The sequence below is a fragment of the Protomyctophum bolini genome (assembly GCF_963924005.1).
Source record: "Protomyctophum bolini genome assembly, chromosome: 21".
Classification (NCBI taxonomy): Eukaryota; Metazoa; Chordata; class Actinopteri; order Myctophiformes; family Myctophidae; genus Protomyctophum; species Protomyctophum bolini.
In genome coordinates this window covers 5,427,239-5,439,994 of record NC_137882.1, presented here as the reverse complement: position 1 = coordinate 5,439,994, position 12,756 = coordinate 5,427,239, and the positions used below count along the sequence as shown (strand labels likewise).

Below are 12,756 nucleotides of genomic sequence, written 5' to 3'. Positions count from 1 at the left end.
TGATGTAATGAAGCAGGGCATTAAAAATGGAAAACCATAAAAAGGCGATATCGAGTAGATAACCGTGTACGTCCAAAACCGTTACTTTTCAGGAAATGGAAAAGATAACCTGTGTTCTAATGGATCCAAAGTAGATTATTTAGTCACAATACTTTTCATTGGTTCAGTATTCATAAAACATGCAGTCACACTTAACCACTTTTACTCACAAAATGTTTCCAACATACCGAAAATATAGGCGATCTACAAAATGTGACGCGTTGTGAGTGAGCATGTCGATTGGCTATTTTCACTGCTTTTCTGTGACACCTGTAGCTTTTGTGTACGATGCTTTATTTTAATTCATTCCATTGATTCAAGTTCAAATGTGAAATTACAAGTTGTCTGCCCGGCAGCCCGCTAGCGGCCCGACGCCACGGCCTGATGTGCGTGTGGACATTTTAGGCACAGAGTGTCAGCGGCGGGCAGAATGCTGCATGAATGATGGCGCACTGTATGGGGAGTTTGATGAGCTCAGAATATGAAGGCTAATATCAGCGTGCATATTGCAGTAGAAAGGTTATGTGGGGGCCAACGCTCCCACAGGTAAAGACACCACCGTCCTCCCAGCCACTTTCTAATCTCTCTTTTATTAGAAGTTAATATCTCGCCTGCACTCCATCTTTTTAATCCAATTATATTAGCCACCCTCGTTCTCTGCCCTCCATAACTCTCTCACCATCTCTCTCTCTCTCTCTCTGTCTCTCTCTCTCTCTTTCCTTTTGTCCTCAAACGTTCCATTTCTATTTTTAATCCTCGATGAAGGATAGACTCGGGCCAATCAAGGATTTGTACAAGCCGCTCTCCGTCTCTCGCCTCAGAGACGGAGAAGAGAGAAAGAAAGAGAGAAAAGAAAAGAAAAGAGGAGGGCAGGAGATACGGGGAGGATACCCCCCAAGGGGGCGAAACTTTGATTGCCAAAGTAATGAGACTTGATCAGATGGAGGTCTCCCTCTCAATAGGGGCTCTGCTAATATGGAGGTCTGTGGCTTATAAGCACTCATTGGAAATAAAATCACAAAATCTTATAGTTCTTTCTTCATTTGGACTCCCAGCCAGGGCTCTGGAACCCCCCCCCCCCCCCCCCCCCCTCGCCCCACCGTTCCCCCCCCGCCCCACCGGAGAATTTAGACTTCAGACGGCCGGGGCCCCAGTGTGAAGTTATAATCATCTCTGATGGCAGCGGACTTAGAGGCGAAAGGGAAAAGCACAGAGAAATGGCTATATTAATTATGTAACGATATTATAGAGAGCTATGCGAGTCCAGAGAAGTAAAGACCTTGGCATGTTGGATGGATTTCAGAGGACACTGTCGTCTCTAACCCAGTTGTCGTCAAACATTTTCATGTCAAGGACCTCCAAAATTACACTGTACTAGTGTGTATAATGTGTTTGGCCGTACGGTGGACCCCTGTCTGAAAAGAGTTTGTGCTAGCCAGGGACCCTTCCTTTTAAGAGAAGATTTGTGTTAATAGTTCCCAAATTATTATTTGTATAATGGACTCTCTGGTCCATATTTATATGGACTCCCTTCATGGATTTATATGGACCCCATTTGTACAATCTCAGAGTTTATGTACAATAAAAGTTTTTGAACCACTGGCTTACACACTATACAATTAACTCAGACTGTGCTTTTGTCTCACACCATGCTATGGCCGTCACGCCCATAAAACTGTTAATTTCTCTGTTAAAGCGTCGACGACAATATCAGTGGAACGTTCATTTACAATGATTAATTTAATTTGGGCTCACTGTCCCAGAGCTTACGTTTATGAGCGTCCGTAATTGTGACTGTCCATTAGCCCTACTTCACATGAAGTAGTGTTGGGAGAGTACTTTTACTTATAGTATAAAAGTAGCAATACCACAATATAGAAATACTGTACAAGTATCCCCCTCGAGTAATTATAATTATATACTGTAATTATAAGCCTTACTAAGCCATGTGGCCCATATAGGGCAGGAGCCTATCTCCTGTTACTGCAGCATGAGGCAGCTTGATTTACAAGTACATCCTCCAGCCATTTTATTTTTACTGAAAATTTTATCCCACGATTTTGCAACCCATTTGTCAATGATCTAATCCTGGGCGCTACACTTCCTCTGCCAACCTGGGGGGGGGGGCAGCGGACTGACCTCATGCCTCCTTGCTATGCATGAGGAGTCCAAGCGGCTTCTTTTCACCTGATGGGGGAGTTTCCCCGGGCCGGAGGTAGAGTGTGGAAGGAACACGTAATTCCGACCAGTTCCTTTCCCCTCCCATCAGGCCCCCCGGCTGACCAGGTTCACTGGTGAGGGTACCACCTACCCTAGGGGACACGGGGAGAACATGTGAGGGTACCACCTACCCTAGGGGACACGGGGAGAACATGCAAACTGACCAGGTTCACTGGTGAGGGTACCACCTACCCTAGGGGACACGGGGAGAACATGCAAACTGACCATGTTTACTGGTGAGGGTACCACCTACCCTAGGGGACACGGGGAGAACATGCAAACTGACCAGGTTTACTGGTGAGGGTACCACCTACCCTAGGGGACACGGGGAGAACATGCAAACTGACCAGGTTTACTGGTGAGGGTACCACCTACCCTAGGGGACACGGGGAGAACATGCAAACTGACCATGTTTACTGGTGAGGGTACCACCTACCCTAGGGGACACGGGGAGAACATGCAAACTGACCATGTTTACTGGTGAGGGTACCACCTACCCTAGGGGACACGGGGAGAACATGCAAACTGACCAGGTTTTCTGGTGAGGGTACCACCTACCCTAGGGGACACGGGGAGAACATGCAAACTGACCAGGTTTACTGGTGAGGGTACCACCTACCCTAGGGGACACGGGGAGAACATGCAAACTGACCAGGTTTACTGGTGAGGGTACCACCTACCCTAGGGGACACGGGGAGAACATGCAAACTGACCATGTTTACTGGTGAGGGTACCACCTACCCTAGGGGACATGGGGAGAACATGCAAACTGACCATGTTTACTGGTGAGGGTACCACCTACCCTAGGGGACACGGGGAGAACATGAAAACTGACCAGGTTCACTGGTGAGGGTACCACCTACCCTAGGGGACACGGGGAGAACATGCAAACTGACCAGGTTTACTGGTGAGGGTACCACCTACCCTAGGGGACACGGGGAGAACATGAAAACTGACCAGGTTCACTGGTGAGGGTACCACCTACCCTAGGGGACACGGGGAGAACATGCAAACTGACCATGTTTACTGGTGAGGGTACCACCTACCCTAGGGGACACGGGGAGAACATGCAAACTGACCATGTTTACTGGTGAGGGTACCACCTACCCTAGGGGACACGGGGAGAACATGCAAACTTGGGTATGGCCATGATGATGTGCAAGTACACCCCCTGGACATGACACTAGTATGTCACATGATGTACAAGTACACGCCCCATTCGCTCTAACCTAGTGGCCACGTTTGTAAGTTGGAACATCTCCCTCCGCTGTATAGCTCCGAGATGAAATTGTGAAATTGAGGTGAAATTGTGTGCGTGCGTGCTCTGTCTCCCTGACCTCACTATATTATGTGAATCACACTGTCTATGTGCGTGTAATCATTGTGTATATTCCTGCACTATACCTGCATCGAGTGATCTTGGTACACAGAAGTTGATCTATTGAAGATTCTGACCTTCAAAGTACATAATTTTTGTTTTGATTGTATTACTGTATTGTTGTATTGTTCTTTCTGCTTTGGCAATGTAAACGTATGTTTTCTCATGCCAATAAAGCCCTTTGAATTGAATTGAATTGTGTGTGTGGGGGGGGGGCTGTCTACATGGCCTCCTCACTAATCTAACACAGGGCTCATTTAACACAGTGCTAATGAAGAGGGGACACACACACACACACACACACACACACATGGGGTGAGGAGTTCACTACTTCACTCACTGTCTGCTTCCTTTGAAATGATTGCTGTATCATGTTGTTGTTCCCCAACAATTACACAACAGCTGATTACACAGTGTCCAGCCTGTGTGTGTGTGTGTGTGTGTGTGTGTGTGAGTGTTTCTATTTTCCATATTCCACTGCATGCGTTCTTGATGGTACTAATGCCTCTGTTAACCTTTAAGTCGCTGCACACGTTTTTGCCAAATATGTACTTAACCTAAAACAAAATGTGCATGTACGTGCGCATGTGTGTTACTGTAGGTGAACGCGCGTGAAGAGCGTGCACGGCGCGCGGAACAGGAAGTGCAGTCTCTGAACGGAAGGCTGGCTGAGAAGGAGGAGAGCATCCGACAGCTGTTCAACCACAATACACTGCTGAGAGACGAGGTACACGCACGCACGCACGCACGCACACACACACACACACACACACACACACACACACACACACACACACACTCGACCATGCAGGCTTTTCTCCTCGGACATCAGAGAAAAGGCTTAGAATGAGCTCACCCACTCACTCACTCACTCACTCACTCACTCACTCAAGGCCTCTTCATAGTCCAGTTTTCGGTGAAGAGGTGAAATTACAACATCATGTCACCCTGTGGTGGTCACCGCTCACATAGCCTCGGAAACCCAGACGTTTTTATTTCCAGGGAGATTAAAAAAGGTCCACTTCAATTCGGCATACAATAGCGCAAACGTCGCTCACTCTCTGCTGATTTCTGATCGTCTGCACCTTTGTTAAATTGACGCACACACGTACACACACACACTCCTCTCTCTCTCTCTCTCTGTTGCTCTAATTAATTAGTCACTCACTCACTCACTCACTCACTCACTCACGCACGCACGCATGCACGCACGCACGCACGCACACGTGTACGCACACAGCACACGTGTGTGCGTAGTCTGCGTACACAGCACACACACACACAGACAAAAAGTTACCCAAACAAAAACATTAATAAATATACTGTATATTCACACGAGAACACCCCCACTAAACTAAAGCAATGACACAAAAACACACCCCCACACCCACACACACACACACACACACACGCACAAACACGAGGGATAGCTCCTCGTCTTAAATAAGGAACAAAGTCATGCAACCTTCTCTAAATCAAATCCAGAGGTACAAGGGGGAATTCTCCTCATATTTTACTTCCCCGCACACTTAATCATGTCTCCTTGGTTCCTTCCTCCCCTCCTCCACCCTCCTCTCATTTCTCTCTCCATATTTAATAACTCATCGCCACCATCTTAGCTCTCACACACACACGCACGCGCGGTCGCGCGCGCGCACACACACACACACACACACACACACACACACACACACACACACACCATCTTAGCTCCGCCGAGGGTTTCCACTCCTTCGTACAATAAAGAAGTGTGTTCCTTTGAAGATCACTTAGCCATGGGGGAGGAGGGCGGCGGGCTAATTCAATTTATTTTATTTTTCAAATTTTCTTTTACAGTCTCTTTTTAATGTTCCCAACCTTTTCTGGTTCAATCAGGGCCCACTTGAAAACATCAAAATGAGAACTATCATTTTTAATCATGTTTTAATATAAAACATATAAAACATATAATAATAATAATAATTCATTATTATTATTATTATTACCATGACCTTTTACCATGACCTTTTTCTTTTTTTTTCACAGTTTCTTATTATGATGATACTACTGTGATTATACTAAAATCATAGTGCCAACTTGCAGTATCCTCACAGCCCCGGCTCACAGGTTGGATTGCTTAATTTTAGCTCTTTATTTTGTACTTTTTCCCTTATCCATCTGTCCTCACCCAGGGCCAGTGTTAATGAATGGAGAACATTAAAGAGTCTTAGCCATGATGAATGGAATGGCCTTAACCCCCCCCCCTCTCTCTCTCTCTCTTCTTCTCAGAGTCCTCCAGGTAATACAGTATGGGCAATATGGCTGCGATGTGTTCTCGGGCTCAAATTAACCAATTTGTTGTGTCCTTGACCACGCCATGCCATTCAGATCTGCTCTATAGTGTTTCACATGAACATGAGCTTTTGGTATGGCGTGATGGTTGAACAGAAAGGACCTTTGAGTCATCTAATGGACTAATGCTGCTGCACCGGAACATCTTCAGCACCGATAACCCGTCAAGCTCGGCTCACCAGTTACATTATGCCTTGTAATTAGGGATGCACCGAAAGGGAAATTCTTGGCCGAAACCGAATATAAGAAACAGTTGGCCGAAAACCGAATACCGAATATCCGAATATATTTAATATTATATATATTTTTGCCTACCATTGCTGTCATTAAAGCTACCTGATTTATGGTTATGGCAAAACTTAACTTCAATAATAATCACTGTTATGGGTCCATAAAACATTTATTCAGCTCATTTGAATGCATTAATTGCATACACTATTCAGTGATATAATTTCTGCCTATTCAGGCCGAAACCGAATAGGCCGAAAATGCTTTTTTAGCCATTTTCTGCCAAATATTTTCTGCGGCCGAATATTCGGTGCATCACTACTTGTAATGAACATGGTTACAACACTAGAGGTGCTATTGTAACATAGCTAAGAACACAATTTCTCAAACTCGCATACTGTTAAATATACACACCGGAATTCTGTCCCACCCCCCAAAAAAACGTATCAATAATTTAATTAAATATTGATATAAATATGTTCATGCAGTGCTTTCCATGCGATTGCCCTCCGGAGCCTGGGTTCCTACACACAAGTATGGTCTGGATAAGTATGGAAATAAGAAAGAAAATAATATAGAACAATAGTTATGTTTCCAGAGTATTGACTTAACTTTATCAAATCCACCCCCCCCCCAACCCCACATCTAATTAATTCAGATAAAATACAGCAATATCTCTGAACTGCATACACGTAGCATCACATATAACATTGTGACAAATGCTTGTCTGAACATGTATAATTTACACAGTGATGTAATTATTAGAAAAGGTCAACTATTTACTGCATGTGGAAACTATCATTTTATTGCTGCATTCATCGTCGTGTCCATGCGGACACGGTGAATAAACAAGGCGTCACAGGTGGCGCGAATAATTCATATTTTTTTATTGACTAATTTCCGGTTCCTATTTAGAAAAGAGATTCACGGGAAGATAATTTTCGGTTCTTATTCAGAAAATATATTCATGGAGTGAACAATATATTATTTTCTCCATCTATTGAGGGTATGTAGGACCATTTCAGTTAGTTTATTTTATTTATAATGTTATTTCTTAAAAAGCGCTCACAAGTACATGTTATGTTTTGCTTTATGAACAATCAATGAAGAAAAGTCAGTGGACGTAAGTTATTTTCTCTATAGATGACATTTACAGTCAATTACAGTATGTTGGGGTTGTATATAGGGATTGAAGATATACAGTTTAAACTCAAGAACATTGCCTGGATTTGGTGTACCAATTTCAACATGCCGTCCCTATTTCGAGCTCAGCATGACATTGTATGCACACACACACACACACACACACACACACACACACACACACACACACACACACACACACACACAAAATGTAGTCAATCTGCAAGCTCACGATGTGTCACATTGTGACATTGTGATTGATTTCTATGAGCTACATTACAGCACATGGCTACAATCATCTTGAAATTATTTGGCAGCATATTTGCATAACCTAATCAGAAACGGTTGGATTTTGAAAACATTTAGTTAGGCTACATACTGTAAACATCTAGCCATTTGTACTCGGATGTCAAATATGGTGTGACAAATCTACAGAGAATTTGAGTCTGGAAAAGTAGGGATTTTTAAAATAGAACATGCGTAGGAGGAACCCTGTGTAGAGCCTTTAGATCCTGTTCTGTTGAAGCAGTACCTTCAGTATCTGAAGGTCCGGAGGGCACTGCATGGGCTGAGGATCCTGGGATCTCACAGCATGACAATGTGTGTCTATGTGTATGTACTGTATGGCACTGTTCAGGGGAGGGTAGCCTCTTCCTAAGCACCCGAGGGGACCAAAATCTACTGTTTTATCGTCACAAAATGTAGTCCTGCCCTGGGACTTTTTCTCTTCTATTGTCCTGTGCCTGCGGGGACCTGCAAGGGTCCCAGTGTGAATTGTAAACCCTTGTTTAAGGAAGGCCAGTCTAAATGTCTCAGTCTACAGTTTTATGATGTGTAGCCTGGGTGCTTTTATTGGCCCTGATGACCAGTGAGTCTGTGGTTCCCTAGACTTGACACAAAGGATGCTCCCATTCACTGCCATGGAGATGGAGGGCCGGACAGTGTGTCCACACTCACTCTGTCAGCCTTGATTTATATTTTGTTTGTAGGCAGTGTCTTGCACTTGAGAATAGCCAATCTACAAGGTAAGCCTGTAGATCGGCTATTCTCGGTGTGTGACACAACTTAATCTGGCTTTCCTGAACTTCTTTTATACACTGTCTGTCATTCTCTCCATTTCTCTCTGTCTCTCATCTTACTGTATTTCTCTGTGTGTCTCTCTCTCTCTCTCTCTCTCTCTCTCTCTCTCTCTCCCCCCCCTCTCTCTCTCTCTCTCTCTCTCTCTCCCCCCTCTCCATGGTCTCAGCTCCAGAACAGCAAGTGTATGCACCAGGACATAGCGCAGACCTTGGATCAGGTCAGATCCACTCTGGACCAGGAGATCCAGCTCAGACAGCAGGTCCAGGATCAGCTCAGTCTCGCCAACAAGGCGGCGGAGCGACTTCAACAGGAAGTGGCACACGTGCGCCGCGCCGCTGAAAAGAAGGTAGGAGCCAACAACACGTGATGATGTCATACACAACGTCAACACATGTTCACATCAGTGATGATGTCATACACAACGTCAACACATGTTCAAATCACTGATGTCATACACAACGTCAACACATGATGCACATACTGTACACAACGTCAACGCATATTCAAATCACTGATCTCAAGTGACCTGCGGAAACCCTGCAGATCCTGTAATCAAGTCAAAGTACAGATATTCTTGGTCAAATATTAGTCAACTATAAAGTGAAAGTTTGCTTCGTCAAATTTGTACTATTATCAATGCATTGCTGTCTTGAAATTCAGACATTTTCTAAAGACGGTGTAAGCATTTTCACTAGATTTGACATTGGGCTCAACTGATTCACAATCAATTTTGCCCTTCCCAGAAATACCTGTGGAGTGTTCTGTTTTTCACAATCAATGAGGAAGTCACAATCATCGTTTCTCATTGAGAAACGATGATTGCGACTTGCCCCATTGATTCACACACATCAGACGATGTCTGCTGTCATAGTCAGATTAGACGTTAACATAATAGGAATCACGACACAAACAAAATGTATAATTGGCTGTTATTAAAAAAATGTATTAATAATGATAGCGAAACCTGAAAAGGTGGAATTAAACTCGCGCACCGAGGACATCATTTCTCTTAGACACAGATGAAATGTAATATTCACTTTGATATAATGCATTGTCTTTTTCTTTTTTTTTTACAATGGCACTGATAAGAGAGGTCGGCCGGGTCACGGATGCTTTCAAATATTCAGTTTTCAATTAAATGTTCACATTGGTAGAATGCATTGTCTGTCTCTACAGTGGTCCTGATAACAATGCATGAGAGTCTGTTATTTTGATTAGGATTATGAAGAATACGTTTTAAGAAAGAAAGACATTTCTTTCCCTTAAGTAAATTACAAATATACATTATATATATGTATAAGTTTTAAAGACATTACCAAAACTACCGTTATATTAATTCACGTCTCTAAAGATGAGTTTAACCTTCTTTTATCCATGTTATCTGTTGATAACAATCTTTACTCAAAAGGGCCAGTGAGCAGTAATTTGTCAAATGAAGAATCAAGAAGGTTTTATTTGTCACTACACAGTACAAGTACAAGCAGTGGAAATGTTGTTGAATCTAACATAATAATGTTATCATGTGTTTGTCACAGTGTAGTACTGCGTTTTAATATTTACACGGGCCAGGCATGAGGCATCATATCACCATAATGTGTAAAACCGAGATGATTTCCTAGCCTATATCCACACCAAGCAGTGTAACGATAAATATAGCTTTATCGTTCAACGTTGTCTTTGTTATAGTTGTGGCGTGAACTTTACTCACAATTGCAATGTGTTTCTCTGATGCATGCATGCACGCACGGTCGCACGCACGCACACACACACACACACACACACACACACACACACACACAGTATCATGTAGCTACTTATGGGTGCAAGTGCAAGCATATGTGCGCCTGTGTGTACTGCACCGGAGTGTGTGCGAGCGCGCTGGTGTCTATGTGCGTCTTTGATGTGTGGATTTGTTAAGTCAACAGTTGAGACCATTATTCTCTCTCTGTCCAACGGATCTGGTTTCTGGACAACATCTGGCCTGTTTTATCCACCCAAACTCCTGTCCCTCTGATCTGTCCACACGTGCACACACACACATACGCACACACACATACGCACGCACACACACACACACACACACACACACACACACACACACACACACACACACACACACACACACACACACACAATTCTATACTCTATACTTGTGAGGACATAAACATGTTAAGACAGCATTGAAATAAAGAATTAGCTGGAAATTTGACCTTTAAAAATAGCAAGCCTATAGATTTTCTAGTAGGGGCGTGACACTGGTGGCACACAAGTTGACACAACTATAAATCAGGTATAACTCTAAACCTCAACCCCTGAGCCTAATGTCTAATCGCAACCCTAACCTGAATCTTTTGATAATCGTTGTAACTGTTAAAAAAATAATTTCTAACCATAAAACCAGCCTTTCTCTTGTGAGGGCCGTTAAAATTGTCCAAAACCATGTATTTTTTGGGGACATTTGGCCTCACAAGTATAGTAATGCAAGCACAGTAGCACGCATGCACGCACACACACACGCACGCGCACACACACACACACACACACACACACACACGCAATTTTCACTGTTCATGTCCTGATGGAATGAGGTGTGTGTGACTAAGTGCATAATTACAACCGTGTTACGAAAGTGTGCGTGCGCGTAGGTGTGAATGCACTGCAGTGAAAGAGAACAGTGCATTAAGTATTTTCATCTGCAGGTCTAAATGTCCTAACATTAGCACAGCTGAACAAATAACAAGTGAACGGACTGTCCTTCATCTGAAATCCACCCTGCTCTCTCTCTCTCTTTCTCTCTCTCTCTCTATCTCTCTCTCTCTATCTCTCTCTCTCTGTCTCTCTCTCTCTTTCTCTCTTCTCTCTCTCTTTCTCTCTCTCTATCTCTCTCTCTCTCTCTCTCTCTCTCTCTCTCTCTCTCTCTCTCTCTCTCTCTCTCTCTCTCTCTCTCTCTCTCTCTCTCTCTCTCTCTCTCTCTCTCTCTCTCTCTCTCTCTCTCTCTCTCTCTCTCTCTCTCTCAGAAATTCATATTTTACTGCCAGGTCATGGTTTCAGAAGAAAGATAACACGGCTGTGCATGTACTCACTGTACTGCATGCCTCTGTGAGGTCATTGTGTGTGTGTCTGTGTGTGTGTGCGTGCGTGTGTGTGTGCGTGCGTGCGTGCGTGCGTGTGTGTGTGCGCGCGCCCGTGCACATGTCAGTATGAGTGGTTTGCAAGATGTTTGAATTGTGTGATCTGTTGGATTGATGCTGGCGACTCTTATGACCAATGCAGACAGGCGTCATTTTCTCACGCTTTTCTATAGGCTGTTCTTGAAATGTCATTTTAGATGTTTAAATGCATGATGATATTAAACAGATGCTAGGTCCATTGTTTACTTTGTATCCTACGTACATAGTTTCAATGTACAGATTATTATTTTGATGTGTGTAATTGTTTAGACTGATGCTAGGGGTTCCTGGCTTATACCTGCATGTGATCCTCATGGTGTCTCTGCATTTGATTGACAGTATGTGTTCACCTTGCTTACTGTATGTCGCTCTGTATAAGTGCATCTGCTAAATGCATCTGATAAATGCCAAAATTATATAATCACGGAAGAAAATAATTTCAAAGACACGGCAGCATTTTCCTTTTTTTTTCCCTCTCTTTATCTCTTGTGCACACACACACACACACACACACACACACACACACACACAGCCATATGTTTCTGCAGTTAAACATGCGGTTTGAGTGTAGTCCAGACTCCCCCACTGTGGGACCTGATGGTAGTGAATCCATTACCATGACAGGGGCCTTTGTCTCCTAGAGGGGCTGGCTTCATCTTCCAACACCACGCAAACACGCACCTCTCTGGGGAGGCCGTTGAAACGGCCCACTCATAAACCAGTATCATACAGGAAGAAGGTACCGTATGGATGAAGTGGCATGGCATTGGTGAAAGAGAGACACACACACACACACACACACACACACACACACACTCATTCCCCCTGTATCTGTCATTGCTCATTTGTTTTCTTTCCTTGCTGTCTCTCTTTTATTCTCCAACTCTAAATGTTCAAATATTATTTCTCTCCCTCCTGCACCCCCCCCCCCCCACCCTTCTTCCCTTGCTTTATCATGTCATTGCCTGTCAGTAGGGATTCTATGTGCTACTAAATTGTGTGCGTGTGTGTGTGTGCGTGTGTGTGTGCATGTGTGTTTGTTTTGCGCTCACATTGAGACTGAGATGCACTTAAGAGCTCATTGATTTAAAAATACCTTCGATATTAAGGTACCCTCCTGCAGGCTTGTTCAGGAGCTTATGACACACACACACACACACACACATA

General features: G+C 43.8%; 1 protein-coding gene across 1 annotated transcript in view; it reads left to right on the top strand.

Moving 5' to 3' along the window:
- The window catches only part of pmfbp1 (polyamine modulated factor 1 binding protein 1), a 150,070-nt gene that overhangs the window by 60,356 nt on the left and 76,958 nt on the right, over nt 1-12,756 (top strand). Inside the window, exons 5-6 of the mRNA XM_080793286.1 lie at nt 4,239-4,364; nt 8,586-8,765. Of these exons, the coding sequence (XP_080649412.1) occupies nt 4,239-4,364; nt 8,586-8,765 (306 nt within the window). The remainder of the gene's footprint in view (nt 1-4,238; nt 4,365-8,585; nt 8,766-12,756) is intronic.